This window comes from Mastomys coucha, unplaced genomic scaffold (genome assembly GCF_008632895.1).
Source record: "Mastomys coucha isolate ucsf_1 unplaced genomic scaffold, UCSF_Mcou_1 pScaffold23, whole genome shotgun sequence".
Classification (NCBI taxonomy): domain Eukaryota; kingdom Metazoa; phylum Chordata; class Mammalia; order Rodentia; family Muridae; genus Mastomys; species Mastomys coucha.
In genome coordinates this window covers 28,958,290-28,979,373 of record NW_022196906.1, presented here as the reverse complement: position 1 = coordinate 28,979,373, position 21,084 = coordinate 28,958,290, and the positions used below count along the sequence as shown (strand labels likewise).

The 21,084-nt window shown below is 49.1% G+C and overlaps 1 protein-coding gene across 5 annotated transcripts in view; it reads right to left on the bottom strand.

The window, feature by feature from the left end:
- Positions 1–21,084, bottom strand: part of Kirrel3 (kirre like nephrin family adhesion molecule 3) — a 553,650-nt gene that overhangs the window by 29,774 nt on the left and 502,792 nt on the right. For all 5 annotated transcript variants that reach the window (XM_031344058.1, XM_031344060.1, XM_031344059.1 and 2 more), the window contains exons 5-6: positions 15,776–15,933; positions 5,863–6,013 (exon numbers count right to left, since the gene is read on the bottom strand). In XM_031344058.1, the coding sequence (XP_031199918.1) occupies positions 5,863–6,013; positions 15,776–15,933 (309 nt within the window). The remainder of the gene's footprint in view (positions 1–5,862; positions 6,014–15,775; positions 15,934–21,084) is intronic.

Here is a 21,084-nt window from a genome sequence, read left to right as displayed (position 1 = left end):
AGAGAGAGAGAGAGAGAGAGAGAGAGGCAGAGAGGTAGAAAGGCACACAGATATATCCACCGAAGCTTGCAGAAGGGTAAGAAAAGAAGAAACCTAGAGATGGGGGTAGGGAGCGGGATAAAGAGTGAGATGAGACTGTGTACAGACACACCCAGACCAAGATACTATACGGAATGCAGGGAAGCCAGGGAGACCTAACACGTAGAAAATAATAAGGCACCGGAGAGAAAGAACACATGAAACAAAGAACACAGGAAAATGGGGATGGGAGACAGAGATGGAGAGACAGAGATACAGAGTGAGAGAGCAATAGAGAGAGACAGAGGGACAGAGACATGGGGAGAACTGAAGGATGGGACTAGCAGAACTGAAGGTCTGCAGAGATGCAGAGAAGTAGACCTAGGCCCAGGGAGCAGCCTGTTGGTCTGGTGGCTTTTCCCTTCTCGGGTAGTCAGCCTCACACTTTCCCCAGAGGTTGGCTCATCCTGACAGTGTACTCCCTGTAGCTCCCAAGCCTGGTCCCAGCCCTTCCAGGCATCTTGGTACCCAAAGTGCAGAGGAAGGGAGGGTGAGCTTTTCCTCAGCTGGATCTGGAAGCCTGGCTAGAGTGTAGTTCATGGATGAGTCAGAGGAACTAAGTTCTCATGGCCTCAGTAGCACTTGGGGCTTCATCTCCTGAACTAGTGCCTGGCAATGAGTGGCCAGGTACCAGAAGTTCACACGGATTTTCTGTGGAATCCGTCTCAGCAAATGCAGTGAATAGCCAGTTTCTCAGAGGCTGTGGGGAATACATGTGTGGGGGCACCCCAGGGGGTGACTCTATCCTCATGTTCTGAGCTCCTGGCTCAAGACTATAGGAGGGCCCTGAGAACCATACCTAAGCTGTGGACTGAGTTTGGGGGTTGGAACCTCTGTCTCCCAGATTCTGTCTGTGAGCTGCTGCTCAGGTTGGGTGCTGGATGTGGGCACAGGGCTGAGCTGCAGTTGCTATCTGCAGATGCCAGCAAAGAACCCCACTTCTGAGCGGCAGGTGGCCACCCGTGCCTGTTCTCCCTACCTTGCCTCCTACTTCCAGAAGGGAGACTGCAAACAGGTGGCTTGTCTGGCACAGGAGCAGCTGGCCTGTGCATCTTTTTATTTGGGGTTACAGGGAAGGAACATTGTGATGCTATACTGTGGAACTTCAGCACCCTCCCACCCCCAGGGTCACGGGTTAATGACTTGGTCTTCAGAGACATGCTATTGGTGGGGAATTGGAAACTCTGAGGTGGGTGGGGGCAGTGGGAAGTCTAATAGAAGTCTTGTAGGGCTTGTGAGACCCCAGTCTCTTCCTTATTCCTTGTTCCCTGGCCCTTGGGGAGGCACTTCCTTGACCACACACTCCTGCCATGAGGTGCCCTCTTACCACAGCCAAAATAGTGGGGCCACCAGATCATGAAATGGATCATCTCAAATTGTGGACTGAAATAAACTTTTTTTTTTTGTTTGTTTGTTTTTCTGTATCAGATTTTTTGCTACAATGATAGGAAACTGAGTGATACAGGTAGGGATTTCATCCACGTCAGTTTCGGTTTGCAAAGCGAGATTCAGGGGCTTACTAAGGTCTCTGTAGCAAGGGATCACCAGGACTCTCTTCTCACTTCTTAGACTCACAGCAACTCTCCACAGCTTCTGAGGACAGGCTGACTTAGGAATCTCACTGTCCTGTGCAGGGCAGACTGGCCAAGCTGAGCATCCCTTCTGGTAACGGAATTTGTCCAGAGGAGTTTGTTAATTGCCTTTGGGACCCCTGTGCATTGCTAGCCTCACATTGTAAAATCCAGTCCTGATGGGTGAGAGGAGATCTCAGTCCGACTCATGCTTGATATGATGGTGTCGGTTCAAAATTCCCATTACCGAGCACAGGGAGAAATTTCCAAAGGCTCATCCTTTTCCTGGTCTTCTTTATGAAGGGATGATTCCTTGGGAAGCAAGAAGGTGGAACACGTACCTACTGGGGGACCCTTCTCGGGTCTCCATTTCCTGGATGCCCTATACACCCTGTTATCAGCGTCTTCTTTCCTTGTAACACCCTTGGTCCCTAGAGCTTAAGGAGAATAGATGCAGAGGGGTCCACTGCATCAGTTTCACTTGCATCTCTATCCCCAGGCTCAGGGATACCACATCTCTGTTTCCATTCCTCTCCTCAGGATGTGAGTTTCTAGAAGTCTGCCAAGTTCCAGAGGTATAAATAGTTTATGTCATACCCAACTATTAAACATGATTTTAATCCCACTTGAGATGTCGGATGCATAACTTGCAGGAGGGTGGAACTGAGATCACATGGAACAGATGTTGCAGCTGAGAGTCTGTTAGTGTTTTCATCAGCAACCTGTGTGTGTGTGTGTGTGTGTGTGTGTGCACATGTGCATTTTCAGGGGAAGTGTGGAGGGTGCAGAGAGAAACTTCATGACTCAGTGATTTTATAGTACATCCAGTTGAAACTTGGCAGCTGGACACAGAGTCCAGATGTGCTGAGGCTTTGTGTGTGTGTGTGTGTGTGGGGATTGTGCTTTCTCTCCCATTACTCAATCTGGGGGCTTTGTCTTCCGTTGGGTAACATATAAAGACCAAGGGAAACAAACAACAAATGCGCTTTTGCTGAGTTTGGAGGCTTCGTGGTTGACTGAGAAAATGAGCAGGTTTGCAAAGGCGGCTCTAATCTAGCCTGTGGTGTCCACTGCAAACAGCTGAAAGCTTACTGAATGAGCAAGTGAATTTGAGAAAAAAGGAAGAGGAGGAAGAGGAGGATGAGGAGGAAGGAGAGGAGGGGAGAGGAGGAAGGCATGGAGAAGGGTTGGACTTTGTATGTTAGGTATACATAAACACACCTCCCAGCTAGGGGAGATGGAGCGTTGGATCAAATGGATACAGCTGTGATGACATCTGGGGAAGGGTCACCACACACCTGCCACAGTGAATTTCAATCACAACATACATATACTTTAATCAAAATATGTCATGCATGGTCTTAGGTGTAGACATGAATGATGTCATTTAATTCTAACTGTGACCTTAAGAGGTACACGCAATCCCTTTCATGTATTGATGAGGAAACTATGGCCCAAACCAATTCACTAATGAGGCCAACCAGTAACTGACAAAGTCAGAATTCAAACTAGAGAGAATGTTGGGCCACAACCACTATTCTGTACTACCTTGGAAGGATCCCAGAGGGGAAACCTGAAGCCTGGGTCTAAGCCTCAAGCTAGCCTCATACCTGGGTCCTTTCAGGTGCAGCCCTGTTAACCACATAGCCGGTCAAACAGCCCTCTGTGTGGAGTGCATCTGGAGGGAGTATGTATTTGAGTGTATGTGGGATCCTGTCATGATGGCATTCTTATCCCTAAGTTCTCTTGGGGCAATGGATATCAGTCTGGGGCAGAGATGTTCTTTCTCCTCCATCTTTCTCTGCCAAGGTCCTGGCTTCCATCTTGGGGAACCAGCTTTGTTTATGTGGGACTCTGTAGCTGTCATAGCCTCCTGCCTAAGTGGGGCTGGGAGGCAGGAAGACAGGAGTGCCACAGTCACAAATGGCAGCCAGGAAGCAAGGGACTTAGACACTTATTGTCTTCCATCCTCCTCTCCCCCAGATTTGGCTTGTGTTTGAGAGAAAGCTCTCAGCTTTGATTGCTTCTAGAATAGGAAGAGATCTTGGATATCATCAGCAAAGCAGACCAGAGATTTGAATTATCAGAGTGAAGTGAGTCTGGAGCCACCCAGTTCATGGCAATGCATCCGTTTTGAATGTTGAACCACGTAAAGAACTAGCATCTTACCTGCTTTCCAAAGTTGGGCTTTTCTCTAGGCACATCTGCCTGCTGGATGGTGCTAAGACCCAGGGTGGGATCCCAGCTGGGGTGGAGGACCATTGCCCCGGATGAAGGACCATTGTCCAGGATGAGGGAGCATTACCCAAGGTACTTCTCTCCAGTCTTTTGTTTGGTTTGTTTTTGAGACAGGGTTTCTCTCTGTAGATATGGCTGTCCTAGAACTCACTCTGTAGACCAGGCTGGCCTCAGACTCATAGAGATCCTCCTGCTTCTGCCTCCCGAGTGCTGGGATTAAAGGTGTGTGCCACCATGGTCTGGCTCTCCAGTCTCTTTTTATCTCCCCAGCCCTAGGCTTGGTAAGGATACTGCTGCTCTCACTCTCACTGAGTGAGGTCTAGAGGGAACAAGCTTGGCATGGAGCAGGGGTTTGTTAACAGCAAATGGCAATACAATGGGAGGAGAAGAGGGGAAGGGAGGAGAGGAGAGGAGAGGAAAGGAGAGGAGAGGGGAGGAGAGTGGAGGGGAGGAGAAGAGGGAAGGGGAGGGAAGGAGAGGAGAGGGGAGGAGAGTGGAGGGGAGGAGAGTGGAGGGGAGGAGAAGAGGGAAGGGGAGGGAAGGAGAGGAGAGGAGAGGAGAGGAGAGGAGAGGAGAGGAGAGGAGAGGAGAGGGGAGGAGAGCTGTTGTTTGCAAGAGTGTTTGGACCTCTCCCAATACTCAGCAAACATCTCTTCTTCCCTCTACATTTTAAAGGGTGTCACTTAGGATCTGCTCAGAGGAAGCTTCTGTCCTCTAACTGTCAAAACAGGCTCTGAGAATCTCAAGACACAGTTCCTATGGACCCGTTAGCCCTGAAGACCTGTGTAGAACACAGAACCCAGAAGCCCTTAATGAGCCAGGGCTGTTAGAAAGTTTTTAAATTCATCAGCTTTATGGACCTGGAGAGATGGCTTCGTAGTTAAAAGCACTTGCTGTGTGGACATGAGGATGGGATTTTGAATTGTAGCTCCCACTCACCAGGATGGCATCCTGTGTACAACCACAACTCCAGCGTCAAGGAGGACATAGACAGGAGAACTGCTGCAGTTTGCAGGATATTTCATCACACCATGAACCCGGAGATTGTGTTATTTACAGAAGAAAAACCTGTTTCTAGTTATGCTCAACTTTTAGCACACACCCTTAATCCCTCTGGCTGGAATACAGATATGCCCTTAATATTCACCTTTCAATCCCAAACAATGAAGGTAAAGTTAGTTTGTAAAAAGGAAGCACCCATGTTTGAATGGAATGTCTAATTGAGTGGCAGACAAAGTGATGAGTCAGAGAAAGATTTGACCGAATAGCATGTGCCTACCACTCATGGGAAGAAAGAAAAGTTACTTAAAAGAGAGCACCAGAGACGAAGGAGGCAGCTTTACTGGGACAGTTGTACAGAGACAGGTTGGAGAGAGAAAACAAGCTGGACACAGGTGAAGATTGAACAAGCCAGAGAATAAGGAGGCAGAAGATTAGAACAGATTGCTAGAGTTAGTTTGAGGCCAAGCAGAGTGATTCAGGAGAATTTGGGAGTGAAGTCTGATTCAATCAGTCAGCTGGGAGAAGATTTTGATCCAGAACAACTGAGTTGAATCAGCCAGTCAGAAAGAACTAGAAAGGGTGAGCTTATTCAGCAGTAAGTCTCAGAGGCTGAAAACATTCTAGGCTTAGATAAGATTGTACAGAGCCTAGAAGCTTCCAGGACTAGGCCTAGGTTAGCAGACTGAGGCAGTAAGCCTTGGAGATAACAATCACCCAGGCAAATAAAATTACATTTACAGTTGTGCTTAATGGCTTTTAGCCTAGCAATGAAAACATATGACTCAGGCTCAGGGAGAGAGGTTGCCTCAAGAGAATAGGCAAAGTTGATCGAGGAAGATATCCAACAACCTCTTCTGGTCTCTGTGCACATGCACAGGTTACATGAATCTGCATATACACATGCATATGCACCCACATGGGCTATTTCCAACCTTGGGCATGGCCAGGCCAGAGAGGGTCAGTTGGTACTCACGCTGGATGTCTATGGTGACAGAGGTCTCCTTTCCTCCGGGGATGGCTTTGTTGGTGGCTCGGCACACAATACTCTGTCCATTTTCCACATCTCCTGGGGAGATGAAGAGGGTGCTGACAATGCTCTCACGTTTGCCATCTCGAAGCAGGGTCTGGAGAGAGATGGTGAAGGAAGAGAAGGCCAGTGTCACTAAGCGGAAATAGCCTGAGACCACAGCTCAGAGAAGAGAGAGCTGTGGATGGCGAGCATCGGTAGGGTTGGCTCAGGGCCCTAGGCCTCCAGTCTCCACATAGAACTGGGCAGTTCCCTTAGAGCCCTTGCCTGGCTGTATGGTGGATGGCAGAAGGGAAAAGGAACTAGAGAGATTGCCACGGTTGTGGAAACAGCCTGGACCTGCAAGCCAAAAGCTCAGCAGAAACCTCTATTAGTTTAATGGAAGCCAGATCCTGGGTAGGTCCCCTTTAAAACTTAACCAGCATCTGTTTGTTCTGCCCCTGGTGCGGGCAACTCTCAGGATCTGCAGCAAGCAAGGGGAGGGGTTGCAGCAGACAGAAGGAATGAATCTGTGGAAGGGTGACATATGTGTACCCACCTTTGATTGTTTGCCTAGTAAGCCTTTGTACCTTCCCGAGAATCATTGTACCTCCTGATCTCATTAAAGCTCCCACCACACCACTCCACTCCACAGCATGGGCGATGCCAGTGCTTTCTTTCTGTCACAGGCAATGCTCATCAAGACAGTGAAACCTTTCCAGATTCATGCTTAAGGTAGTGGTAAAAGTAGCATTTCTGCAAAGGGTTGCGCCTCCCCGCCATATTTGTGTCTACCCCAATCTTAGAATAGATTCATTTGCAGGTGAGACCCTTCTGGGTTTAGAACACATCCTTTCCTGAAAAGGAGACAATCAGAGAGTCTTAGGGAGCCTATGTAGTAATGATCACAGAGATAGGAACACTGGGAGCTTCCAGGAGCTAGAAGAGACACAGAAGGCCTCTACTCCATTGAAGCCACACAGCTGGGTTGGCAGCTTGGTGACTTCAGACTTGATAGTCTGTCCCTATAACCCCAACAATGTTCTCCCTGCAACCCCCTTTGGTTTTTTTGAGACAGGGTTTCGCTGTATAGCTCTAGAATCTTGCTCTCTATAGCAAGCTGGCCTTGAACTCACAGACATCCGTCTACCTCTGCCTCTCAAGTGCTTGATTTAAAGCCATGTGCCACCACCACCTAGCTTCCCCATCCATGCTTTAAGTTGTGATGAGCATTGTGCTATGCCTGCACATAAGCCACAAGTCTTTGCTTTTCCTTCCTGGATTCTAGTGCTATTCTCTAACTAGTTCTTTCACTATGGCTGTTCCCTGCAACCTGCAGTCCCACCCCAGTCCCTTCCCCTGGCACTCTTCTTTCTGTCTCTTTGCAGACAGTTCTCCATCAGTTTGGAGTCCACTGACTTAGGCACACATAGGGGATGGAGTGTAGGCAAAGGACCACCGCAGGTGCGACTGGAGTCTCTTCAGACTCAAAGGCTTCCCCCCCCCCCACCGGAAGGAAGTTGACATTCTATAGGGAAAGGGTGCCAGATGAAGTCTTGTTTTACCTGGACTGGAGCCAGGGAATGGATGATTCTACTTACTGAAAGGCTCTCATAAGATAACAATGGCTTTGTGTCTCATTCTCAGAATTGTTGCAGTGAAGAATCATTTCGCAAGTGGACGCTGAGCTCAGAGGGAACTTGGTGGGCAGAGCTGGGACTCACACTTAAGAGTAGGTTCCCCTGAGGACGGACTCTTTGATGGTTACCTGACCTGAGCCTTACAGGTGGCTACACAGTGACCAAGTCCCACAAAAACCAATTACTGAGCTAGTTGACAGCAGCTCATAGGCTGCCAGAACCCATCGTCTAGGCCCTCAGCTCAGCATGGCTCTTTTAAATTTGAGGCCAAGCATGTGGCCTCTGGAATGAGTAGAACATAGTATCAGCCTCTGGAAAAGTAGTTCCTACTATAGGTCAAGCCAGGCTATAACATTCTAGATCAAGAGAGAGCAGATGTGCAGCCCTGCACTTCCTCCTGCAATTGTAAAACTGGCCAGGTTTAGGTGCTGTGGCTTGAAGCCTTCTAGTATTTTCTATCCTGTCAGGAGGGGTGTTGGTCCTAACTGTGTAGAGGCACTGGTGAGAGAGATATGGCCTGTTCCAGCAGTTCAATTGGCCAGTTTTAGTAGCCCACAGTCTGTAGGTCAGCCTTTGGGCTAGGGGCCCAACTGGAGGCCTCAGAATAGGGCTAAAGGGAGTATAATTTAGCCCCAAACCAAAGCCAGTGTGTGGAGGGAGCAGCAGCCGGCACCCTATTACCACATTGGCTTGGGGCTGCTCAGCAGACCTCACCACCTCTATAAATAGCTAAGCGATAATAAGAACAATTTCCTGGATGAAAATAAGACCTCCGGGTAGAATGGGGGGAGGCAGGAGGGAAGAGGAGGGGATAGGGTGGGTGAGTATTGTTCTTCTTGTGTCCTTTCCTTTCCTTTTCTGAGGTGCTAACAAGGGACATTTACATAAGTTTGACTAGGCCAAGAACTCCTCCAACTGAGGGCTCTGGACTTGGTGGTGGGGAGTGGGGCTCTGAGAAGGGGGGTGGGAGAGGAGCAGGGAGGCCTCACTCTAATTAGGCCCTCTGACTGCTTTGCCTCCTCCCAAGCTCAGTGTGGTCCTCCGCCTCGGAATGATGATTAATGACATATTTACTGTGTCCAGGCGGGCGCTTTTCTGGGAAATAAAAATTCTGGTTCAAGTTGTTTGTTCCACCTAATTAGAGAAAAAGGAAGATGTGTTCATTAAACAAAAAGGAAAATGAGGGGAAGGCAGTGCCCCAGTAGTGAACCACCTTTGTAGAAGGCCAGCTGTGTACCTAGCTCCCAGTTCTCAGAAATACCTCACAGCCCTTGGCAGCAGCCCTGTGGAGGAGGGCTATGTCTGCTGGCCCCTCAGGCAGATCTACTGACACACTTGTGGACTGACTGGAGAGGGAAGCCTGAAGCTCCAAGCCACAGCGGTATGAGGTGGCCAGGGGTAGACCTTGGTGACTGCTTTGGGAGTAGTCCTTAGCAAAGCTCCCCCCTTTGCTCTGTATCCCAAATTCCAAAGAAAAATGTGAAAAATGATTAAGATGTTTCTTTTTTTTTTTAGCCTGATAGAACTCAGAATGTATGGCGATGATCAGAATAGGTAATACTAGTCTTATTTTGGCCCTGAGTTTCAGCTATGAGGTTTATATTATAGGAAAATTGAGATGTTTGACTAAAGATCCAGGATGTCCAGTCTGGTCCCTGCTTAGCGCCCATCATTCCACTGGTTCTCCTTTTTCTCTCTACAAAAAAAGCCCTTTCAAGCACCCATGTCCTTAAGACAGTGTCTGACAATGACAGACTCCTCCATCTTTTCAGGGCTGACCCTGGGTTACAGGTGACTTCCTTCCCACCATCTATCCTGAGTATTGTCTTTTGAGTGGTGAGTGGACGTTCCTCTTCCCTCATTCTGTTTTGAATTTCTTACTTCTTTTATCTCTCGCTTTGTTCCTCTTTTGTAAGTCTCCTCTGTCACTTTTCTAATATGCAAATGAGGCCTTTAGACTCGCTGGCCTTGAAGGTGTCTTCCAAGTGGGACATTTTATCATTTGCTGATTCCATCAGAGACCTGCTTCCCCCTCTCTTCTCTCCTCCTGGAGTTTGTCTCTGGGGACACACCTCAGGCACCAGCATACAAATCAGCTCTGGGGTTGGGGTCGGGGAGAAGATTATAATGGTGTCACTGTTCTTTGACTCACTCACTACCTCCTTGGAGCTTGGTGGGTACTATTGTGGCATCAGACTCCAGACCCCAGCCTACCAGTTCCTTAGGCTTATCGATGTGGCTTTGATGGCAACCCCTGAGGACCTACGGTGATCCAGTCCATGTTGGTACACAGATGGGGACCAGTGCTGGGCATATATACACTATATAGGCATTGTGAACAAACATCCTGAAAATCAACTGTCTGCAGAGACTGATTAGAATTTCAGTAAGGAAAAACTGGAAGGTTGCAGGTCCAGATGCTAATTGCCAATCTTGAGTTTGTTTCAGTCCACTGGAACAGTCATTCCTTGCCCCCTCGTTGTCAAGAACTAATAACTTGTGATTAATAGATAATTTTTTTGTTCTTTTTTTTTTCTTTTGGAATCTATTAACTTAGCACACCACTAGCTTCCACTAACCCCAAAGCTCAAGATAGCATTTTGGGCCTATAGCAAAGCTTCCCCCATCTCTCTGTACCTGCCTCTCTGGTGTACCCATCAATGTATTTTATACCTGGCTTGATGTATGACTTTCTTTGTTCTGTAAAACTCTAAAAACTTCATGAAACTTCTTTCACCTTAGAACATGTCATTTGGAGTAAGTAACCTAAATCTATGTTCCTGGGCCATCCTTGCTCAAAATGGCTCCAAAATAAACTCTCTTATTCCCTTTAAGACGAGACCCGTGTTGTTTGCACTGACAGCATTTTGTGGTCAGGAATGTGTTGGCGCTCTACCTCTCTCCCGCTTGCAGGTACCCATTTCTGTTTGTGGGTGTCCCTAGGCTTCTGCCCACTCTCTGCATCGAAGGGGCTTTCTCACGGGTTCCAGTGACTGTGTGAGTGAGGCTTTCAGTGCCCATCTGACCAGAACTGGCTCTGGTGCAGCTTCCTGTTTGCGCGCCCAACACCACCGATCCGATCCTGAGGTCACTGAGGCATTTATCGCTCTGCTTTCTCAGCACTGGCCTGTGAGGCTGCACTGTGGGAGGCTGAGTGTACTTAGGGCACTTGCCCAGTGTGGGTGGCAGATCTTTCCAACCCTCCCAGGGTGTCTGGTACACAGTAGAAAGCCAGACAGCCCTCAGAGATGGGCAGCCTGAAGGCAAGGCAGTGTGTGTGGGTGCCCCAACTCTGGTGCTAAATACGGGCTGCTCATTGATATGCAAACAGCTTGGAGAGGCCTTGAGCAGGCCCGATTGCCTGGCAACAAGGCCTTTTCTCTTCTTCCTCCCCACTCACCTCCCCCACCTGCTGTTTTTTTTTTTTTTTTTTTAAATCATCTCTCTGCTTCCCCTTTTATAGACATTTGAGGGATCCGTGTAGGCAGACCTGTTGTTATCTGGACTGAACAGGAATTTTGTGGATAACATAGGTATGTACTGTGTCATTAACATGAGACAGTGCCTCCAGCCTTCTGCCCTAGAGCTAGAAGAGATGTCCTTCATAGAGAAGGTGCGCATAGGTGGCTATCACATAACATAGAATAGGGGTAAGATTCTGGGCCCCCTAAATTTAATGAGTCAGATGCAATGTGATGGAGTGGCTGGAGGAGACAGTGTGTACCACAGAGAGTGAGGGCCTGGGGCAAGTGAGCTAGCATCTCCTTCCTGGGCAAGGTCTTTGGAGCTCATCTTAGCACACGCCCAGTGGGGAGCAGGGGGTGGCAGGCTGACAGCCCCTTTAGTAGGCAGGGAGCTCAAAAGTGGAGAAAACAAAGAAGGTGTGTGTGTGGTGGGGGAGTGGAAGGCAGTATCTCCTAAAACAAAACTATCTCTGTCTGGCCCTTAGTAGGTCAGTCGTCCTCCCTGGGGAAGCAGCAGAAGGGCTGAGAGGAGAACTCCAGGGAAGGTTGACCTTGGGACTAAGCCTGTAGTCCTCTTCCATTCCTATCACCAGTTCCTCCCTCCCTGGACTTGTAGATTTGCTGGCACTTCAGATGCGTGCCCTGTGACACCCACTCTTGTATCAGGCCCAGGAGGAACAAGGGAGAATACCAACTGCCCCCCCCTCCCCAGATTCCCAGGACAGAACACCTGTGAAGAGATAGGAGAGAGGCAGTCCCCTCATCACCCCCAGCCTCCTGCTTCAACAGACTTGGCGGGCAAAGTTGCCATACAGTCAAGCTGCTTACACCAGTACCTGGCCTCAGGGAGAAGCTCTGAAGTCTGCCCTAGCGCTGTATAGATGGGATCCAACGCCAGCTGCCATGACATCCCCACTGCGGTGAACTCTACCCTCAGACTCTGAACCAGAATAAACCTTCCTTCTTTAAGTTGCTTTTGCCAGGTAGTTTGTCACAGTAGTGAGAAAAATAATAAACACAGAGCCTTTGTGTGATCCTCCTTACAAGGAACTTTGACAGAATTACATGTGCTGGGCACAGTCATGCACAGCTTGAATCCTAGTGATAGGGAGGCAAAGGCAGGTGGATCTCTCTGAGTTCAAGGCGAGCCTGGTCTGCAAGGTAAAGCCTAGGCTAGCCAGGGCTATATAGTGAGACCCTGTCTCAAAACCAAAAATAAAAGATTTGCATTTGTTTATTTGTGTGTTTATGTATTGTGTGTGGGCACATACATGTCATAGTGCGCATGTGGGAGTCAGAGGACAACTTGTGGGTATTAGTTTTCTCTTTCTATCATGTGGGTCCTGGGGATGGAGCTTGGGTAGTCAGGCTTGGCAGCAAGTGTAAGGTAACCTCATCAACCCTGCAAGGGACTTTGCTGTATGATTTCTTTTGAGTCCTGCCTGCGGTCACCCTAACAAGTGGCCATGAGTATTATCAATCCCGTTTTTTAGCTGGGGAGATTGAGACAGAGAGATTGAGCCAACATTATGACATGCTGGACCCTGTGGACTGCTCTGTTTGGACACTACCACACCATCTAGACAATGCAGGTGGCCAGGTATGAGGACCCAGAGGACCAATGATGGTCCCAATGGCTGTATTTACTTTGGGCTCAGCCTGCCAAGGCAGGTTTCTTGCTCTTGGTTCCAGCCATTGTGGAAGAGGTCACAGACAATTTAAGTTCAGATCACATAGCTAGAGGGTTGGAGGAGCCTGGAATCAAATTTAGGCCACCCAGCTTCAGTATCAGTGTGCTTAACTACCACCATGTGACAAATCTTGAAGACCGTAGATCCAAATCTGCCAGTCCTGAGGGCTTCCCTGTGGACCTGTCTGAGTGGTGGTATGTATTTGTGTGTTCCCAGCTACTCTGCCTTTGTAAGTAAGTCAGAAGTACTACTGAGCTTATGACACTTGTCTTTGCAGTTCTGGAGGAGAAACAGCCTGGCTGAGTGCCTGGAAGGAGATGGGGTTTGGGGCCAGTCTCAGCCCCTCAGTTCCCCTGGGCAAGGCTGTTCCTCCTATCAAGGTCCAGTCCATGGGTTTGCAGCCTGTCACAGCTGGAGCACTTCCTGAGTGTCTCTTCCAGCTCTTTCATGTTCAGAGGAGGAAACTGAGCCCAGGAAATAAGTTGCCTAGGATTACAGAGAGCAGGGCCTGGCAGGGACCTTCAGGGTCTGGCATCTGGCCCAGCTGCCATTCTCCTTGTTGCGGTCCAAATAAGGGTAGAACTGGGCAAGGAAACGCACACAGTCTCCTTTCCAGAAAGGCAATGTGCCAGGCTTGCTGAGCAGTCTTCATGGTGTGGGAGAGAATGGCCTTCTGAATAGGCCGCCCTGGAATAGGTCTCATAGGGTGACCCTGACCCCTGTTTCCACTAGATAAGGCATATCCTCTTCTGTTCATGTATCCTGAGAGGGTCAAGCTGGACTAGCTTTAGAAAGACCCTGGACAGGCACCTCTAATATAGAAACACCCTTTTGTTTCCAAGCCTCCCCTGGATGACCTTGGCTCCTGGGCCATGTGTTTGTCTTTCTTGACATCCTCACCAGTGAGGCTCCACCCACGATGGGAGCAGAGGACTTATCTCCCAAGAGAAACCATTGTTCCTAGGGTCAATTCAGGCCCAAGCAAAGCATTTGTTTGGGAATCTGGCCCCAGGACCTAGGTGTTAAGCCAAGCTTTGATCAGTGGTTTTTGACAGCAGAGCCAATTTGGGATGGGAAGGAACCATCCTTGGAATAGGAATGACCTTTCTTCACATCCTCTGCTGATGGGAAAGACATTTCTTCCTTTTAGGACCCACGGGGAGGAGCCAGTGGGGATCAGGACTAAAGAACAAGCATGCACCTTGTCACCCTCTGAAACTGAGGGTCCTGAGTCAGGGTCCTGGAAGATTATAGCCCAGCTTCAGAGCCTAGAAGCCGTGTTGGGTGGCATCCTTGATATAGCATCTGGTGGTGTTTTGGGGGGACCATAGGGATCATAGCCTGTCCTGGGAGAGGCCCCAAAAGGAAGAAAACCTAGGTGAGAGATCTTGGCTCTAGTCTTGGTGCTGCTAGAAGTCAACTGAGCACTCCAGGCACAACCCTTCAAGGTCCCAATTTTCTGTCTCTAGATAAAATGAGCTCGGGACAATGGACCTCCAAGGTCTCCTTCATCTGGAAGTCTCAGCAGGATGTATACTCCACCTGGGATGGCATAAAAGTCATCTGGGGAGGCATGTGGCATAGGTTATTTCTGGCTGTATTCAGTGAGGCTAACACATGAAGAAGCCATGACCATAGTAGAGTTGGTTTGTTATTCACAGTTCACAAGAGGAGGGGACATGGTAAGTCATGCCACACCAGGCCACTGGGAGTGGAGCGGAGAGTGTGGCAAAAGGGATGGATGAGGCAGGGTAGGGGCTGCATAGGCTTAGGGTTGGATAGCTTGAATAGCGTTAGTGGGTTCTGGGCTGTAGAGAGATCTGATATTTCTGATTGCTGGTCCTGAGGATCCTGCTCTGGACTACGGGACAGAGAAAAAGGTAAGCTTAGGCTGTGGATTCCAGATGGGCTGAAGAATAAATAAGTTGTTAACTCTTTTGGGGGACTAGTTAGCCTGGGCCGCCTTCACATCCCAAGATCGAAAGCTGTCAAAACAAGTAAACTCAAAAACCAAAGCAACAGGGTACAGCAGGGGCCAATTCAGGGTGCTACCGTGTGAGGTAAAGAAAAACAGCCCCATCGGTAAGCACTTCACGGTACAGAGCTTAGATTTAGTCTTTCCTGGTCTCTGTGCAGGCATCTCAGCAGGCAGCTAAGGAAAGCAGGCTGGGTTTAGCAAATCAAAACACAGGATAACCTATTAACCTTGAACTTCAGATGAACAATGTACGATTTGTTGCTATGAATGTAGTCTGTGCAACACTTGGGAGAAACATTAACTTACTGTATTTTCTGAAACAGGTCTTAATCCATCCAGGCCGTTTTAACACAACACTAAAAGCTGGAGACCAGAACGACAGAAGTTGGTTTTATTCATAGTCCTGGAGGCTAGGAAGCGGAGACCAGGGCAGACTGACCCAATGTATGGCAAAGGCCAGATACCTGTTTGTTAGTGGCTGTCCTCTGACAGTGTCTGCACATGGAGAGAAGGACAGGGCTCTCTCTTGGGCCTCTTTTATAAGGATACTAACTTCAATCATGTAGGCACCACCCTCATGACATAACCACTTTCCAAAGGCTCTCTCTATCAGTACTCTCTTGAGACTTACAATTCAATTAAGGAGTTTGGTGGGGGAGGTGGCATCTAGGCAGTTATTCAGAGGGTCACCTATTAGCTATGGCAATCCTAGCCTGGCCGCTTCTGCCTCAAGTCTCCTCTTCTGACCATACCTTGTTCTAAGGTTTTCACCTAGAGTTATCCTAGTTGGGGAACAGGCTGGGGAGCCTGGGGAGGCGAAGCTAGTGGAAGAAACAGCCTGTGGACTGGGGAATGACCAATGAAACAAACAAGCAAGTAAGCAAGCAATAAGCAAGCAAGCAGCAAGCAAGCAAGCAAGCAAGCAAGCAAGCAAGCAAGCAAGCAAGCAAGCAAGCAAGCACACACGGGGAAAATGAAGCAACAGAAGTACTTTCACAAGAAGAGAGGCAGAACTTGTCCTCATGCACCTGACACCACCACCCTAACCTTCCCTCATCTTTTGTTCCATTGTCCATCCCGCACCCCCATTTCCTCCCTCATGTTCACCTTGGAGTAGGTGGCCCCATTGATGACCTCTCCTTTACGTAGCCAGATGATGGAAGCCGCAGGCTTGGCATTGTCTGCGTGGCAGGTAAGGTTGAGGGGGTCCCCTGCCCTAAGGCTGATCACAGGCCCCCCTAGGATGATGGGGTCATCTGGTGGCACTGTGGGGAGAGAAGAAGAGACGTTAAGTTGGGGCAGGCTTCCGTTTGACATGACAGAGGATAATGGGCAATAACTACTGTAATTTGATAAGGAGTATCTGTGTTAGGGTGATAGGAACAATAATGAAAGGATGGCTGTTCTTCATTTTGTCATGTCAGGAATAAACACACGTGGTGACTGGCTCGTATCCCTAGCCTGCCTCACAGCCCTGGAAGCAGTGCTTTGCAAATGAAGTAGCAGGAACCCGTAGAACTATTATTTTCAACCAAAAAAAAAAAAAGATTTATTTTTATACTTTTTAAAAGTTGTATTTTTAATTGTGCATATTCATGCGCTTGGACATAAGTGCCACAGCTCTGATGCCAGAGGCACTAGAGCCCCTGGAGCTAGCTAGAGTTACAGGCTCTTGTGACCCACCTGATGCAGGCACTGGGAACCATACTCCGGTCCTTGGAAGTACAGTACCTGTTCTTAATAACCAAACCATCAATCCAGTCCCAACATCTTTTTCTTCTTTTCTTTTTGCCAAGCTTTGTAGCATCTCTCACAATAGTTTTGCAGGGAAAACAGTATTTTTAACCCAATTACAAAGACCTGGAAACAGAAGCTCACCAAGAGACTTGCTCAAGGTCACATGGTGAATGCAGGGCAAAATTGGGGCTAGAATCCCAGTCTTTGACCCTTAAGTGGGCTGGCCCCCTCCATCACAGGTGACAGAACAGGTCTTTGGATCTTTAGAGTTTGTACTCCTGGCCTTTTCTGATATCTACCCTTCACAGTAGCCCCTGAACCTTCATCCCCACTCAGAAGGAACCTCCCTAACCTGAGGTTATTTCCCCCCTACATATAACACTGGGGCTGGTGATTGGTGGCTCCATCAGATAACCATTGCGCCAAAAAGGGAAGGACATGGGATTGTCTCCCTCCTGTAGAACAAGTCCCCTTGCAGGGCCAACACAGAGCACCACGCCTTGAAGTATCTTCACAGACATCCACTGGCTCCATCTTTGATTCCCATGAAGATCACACTGTAGGATGGGCAGGTATGGTGGGAATCAATTATTATGCAGTGAGAAAGCTTTGAGACATCAAGAGTTGACTAAGGACATACAGCTTCTTGTGCTGCTGCTGTTGCTGGGCATACTGAAGTTTCCCAGGCCTTTACTGCTCCATGGACAAACCATAGGGAAGGCAGGGCTCCGTGAAGACTGTACTGGCTGGTTTTGTGTGTCAACTTGACACAGGCTGGAGTTATCACAGAGAAGGGAGCTTCAGTTGGGGAAGTGCCTCCATGAGATCCAGCTGTGGGGCATTTTCTCAATTAGTGGTCAAGGGGGTAGGACCCCCTTGTGGGTGGTGCCATCCCTGGGTTGGAAGTCTTGAGTTCTATAAGGGAGCAGGTTGAGCATGCCAGGAGAAGCAAGCCAGTAAAGAACATCCCTCCATGGCCTCTGCATCAGTTTCTGCTTCCTGACCTGCTTGAGTTCCAGTCCTGACTTCCTCTGGTGATCAACAACAATGTGGAAGTAAGCTAAATAAATGCTTTCCTCCCCAACTTGCTTCTTGGTCATGATGTTTGTGCAGGAATAGAAACCCTGACTAAGACAAAGACCATCTGAAGAGACTGTCCCTTGAGGAACCTCTATCTCTCCTACTGGAGGGTCGATTCAGTTATCCCCAGAGGATGGAGGGAGCTCAGGGACTCCTCTGACACAGTGGAGGTGGGAACTTTGCATATTCTAAGGAATGAAGGGCAGTTGGGTGGGTGGGTGGTCAGCAAAGGTCTTCTTATCGGCTTTTAGGGTCAAGCCATCCCTCCAGCTTGACCTTCGGCAAACACCCTTGCTTGTGGCTTCTGTGGCTTCTAGCTATAGCTCAGAACTTGCTTGCCTTCCTCTTCTCTGTCAGACCCTCACCTAGTCCATTGGACTTCACTAACAGACAGGAGGACCCAATGTTTGGCTAGGCCAGTACATCCAAATCAGTAAGCCTTCAGGTTGGTTATCCCTCTTCTGCCTATCTGGTCCTGGCAGAAGTCTGGCTCAGTTCTTACACCTCTGAGGAACCATTCCTTGAGGGATCTCAACTTTGTAGGACTCTGGAGATGGGACTACTCATTTACCAAAACTAGCTCTGGATGCCAAGGATGCCAAAAAAGATCCTGGCCCAGTGAGGAAGTTGGCCTTATCTGACCTTCCATGCCCATAGCTCTGAAGCCAGGCCTCTCCAGGAGGTCCTGGAGCTGCCAGGCTAGAGGATACAGGCGGGTATGGGCTGGACACTGAAGATAACTGCTTGTGCCCACTGTACCCTCTTATTAGTGCCTGTGGTCTCCTTGTTGTGGGCGTGGCTGGAGAGCAAAGTGGGGTTAATTAGGAGTTTCCATCAATGGGGGTGTGGCTAGTGACTGATGAAAGGGATTTCAGCTTCCTGCAGTGGGGGGGGTGAGCTGGGCCCCTCCAGCAGTGAGGGCTGGGATTTGCAGTGTTCTGTGGAAACTTGGGTGGTCCTACTCAGCTCTTAGTAGTAGAAATCCCCTTGTTGGATGCACAAGAAAGATGAACTCACACTCCCGAGTTGGGCTGGGACCAAAGTATCAGGTCCCAGAGCTGAAGGACCACTTGGCCCTTTTGGCATCCTCTGCCTTGCAGCAATGAGTCAAGAGACATGGATGGCAGAGGGTGTCCTGGGTCAGAGGATGACAGTGAGGCAGATATCCCCTCTTCTTGTCAGTGTCTTCAGGTAGAGAGTGTGAACACTCCCTCTAGCATTGGCATGTATTGAAACAAGACAAGGGGTTGACTGGCAACCTTCTGAGGAAGTTTCTTCAGTCTTATTGCTGGCATGATCTTTGATCTTTGAGACCCCAGAGCCTGGAGCTGGATGCTGGGCATCAAGTCTTTTAAAGCTTCCGGCAGGATGTGGAGCAGTAACCACATTTGAGTACCGGATTTTCTCTGGGCTTTTGTCTTAGCTGAATAGAGCTGTTCTATATTCTGATCAAGGTGCAGGTGTGTGTGTGTGTGTGTGTGTGTGTGTGTGTGTGTGTCCCCTCTTCCTAGACTCATCTGGTGGTCCTATACCTCCCCTCCTTCTTGCTTTAGCAGTGTTGTGTTGAGGAGATTGCATTAGCAGAATTTGGGATGAGGGGAATTGGGAGTGGAGAAGGGCTGTGTTTGTGGGAGTTCTTAGGCACGCACACACATTCACACACACAAACATCCACCCTCAGAATGGGTCCTGATTACATCTTCCCAAATAAGTGGTTATCATGCTGGTTATTCATGTAGCCATGCATTATTGATTGGCCTTCGCCTCGCTGCACACCAGATGGGGGTGGGAGGGGTGGGTGGGGGTGCGGTGGGTGGGGTGGGGTGGGTGAGGAGGGAGGATGTTTGAGGGCCATCCTCTGAATAGAAATCAACACTCGCTCTTGGCAGCTGTAGCTCAGATGGGAGATGTGTGTGTATGTATGTTGGGGGGGTACTCATTACCTCTCCATTCAGATGGGGGCCCATTGCTAGGGCCATGTGGGGAGGGGAGGAAGTCTCAGAGAAGCTCAGGCCTGGAGATGCATTATTCATACATCCCCTCACAGGATTGGTTATTATCCTGAACCACTATAGAGTTTGGTCTCCTAATTTTTAATCACAAGGAAGGTGGAAGCGTTAGCCTTTTTGTGATTAATCTGGAGATAAAAATAGTTGACTGTTTTGGTGTTGCTCCTGATGTCAGTCAGGAACTAAATTTGCATTAACTGTTGGGGGACTGGGGCCTGGGGAAGACCTGAGTGGAGCCCAGGCAGTCTCTAGTTTTGAGCCTGCTTCAGACGGGGCCAGCTGGAGTGAACATATATACCTCACCCAGCTGGCCCCTTGAACAGAGGGGAGCAGACCCTCTCATTCAGGTCCCCATCATAGGAGTGGTGGCTTTTTGTAGTTGACCTTTCTGCTACCCTGGGTTTGGGTAGCACCTATGGTGGGGCTCTTCCTCTCCTATGTCCTTTCTCTGGCACCTGCTTTCCAGTAGGCAGTGTGAGACATCTATCACTCACCCTCTGTGGGTGAGGAGCCCCTGAAAACCCTCTCTGAGCTCTGCTGCCAAGAACAAGGGCATCTCTTTGGAGGGATAGGATGGGGAGGATATTACACAGTCCAATCTACATGGACACAAGGAAACTGAGGCCAGAGAGAAAGAGGCTGGCCCAAGGTTATCAGGGAGGGAGTAAGAAGGAAAAGAGTGGAATTTGAAGGCACATCTAGGCAAGTAAAGCTTCTATTTGTTGAAAAATTAAGCTAGCCTCCCCTCTGACCCCCCCACCCCTCATCCCATTCAACAAGATTCTGCATCTAGAAGCACCATGGAACCTTATAGTTATCCTTGAGATGGCCTTGAACTTGGAGCTGGAACTTGTGGCCAAGATTTCTTTCCTTGCAACATCAGTTGGATAGGGCTAGGGTTGGAGAATAGGTTGCCCCATTCTGGGCTGCTGTCAGCTCACTGCCTTGGTGCCTGATAATTGTACAGAGCCAAGCTCATTTAACTCATTGGTTTTGATTTACCAGCTTGGTCACCATCCTGTGCCCCTGGAGCAGCCCAGGTTCACTGTCTCAGGGTAACACTAAGGATGTTTCATTCCATTGGTCACCCAAGTGGACTCCTGGTTGGGTTTCCAGGAATTCCTCAGATATCATGTCAACCCAGATGGCTGGCTCCACAGACAGCCATCTGGGCACAACTGCCTTGTGAGTCAGCAGCATCCACACAGAAGGCTCTGTGTGGCAGTGGGAAGGGTGGGAAGCTAGCCAGGCCATCTTCTTGCATTCAGCCAGCATTGGGAGTGTGGGGGTTGGGGGGACTCACAGAAGTTAGGCGTTGACAAGGCTGATCTTTGACTGACCAGCAGTGAATTCTCCATCCTAAAATGGAGAGGTCTACGTAAAACTTGAAGGGATCCTGTTTCTGTTCTACCTCAAATTCTCTAGGGCTCCCCCACGGTACTGGAAACACGACTTGCACTCAGAGTTCCCCACAAACACTTTCACGCATGATCCCTGGTACCTCTAAGACACCAGTCCACCTATCTTCCCAGGCCCTGGCCCATCAGCCCTAAGGGTCCACGAGGGTGCCATTTCAGCAGGTCTCCTCAG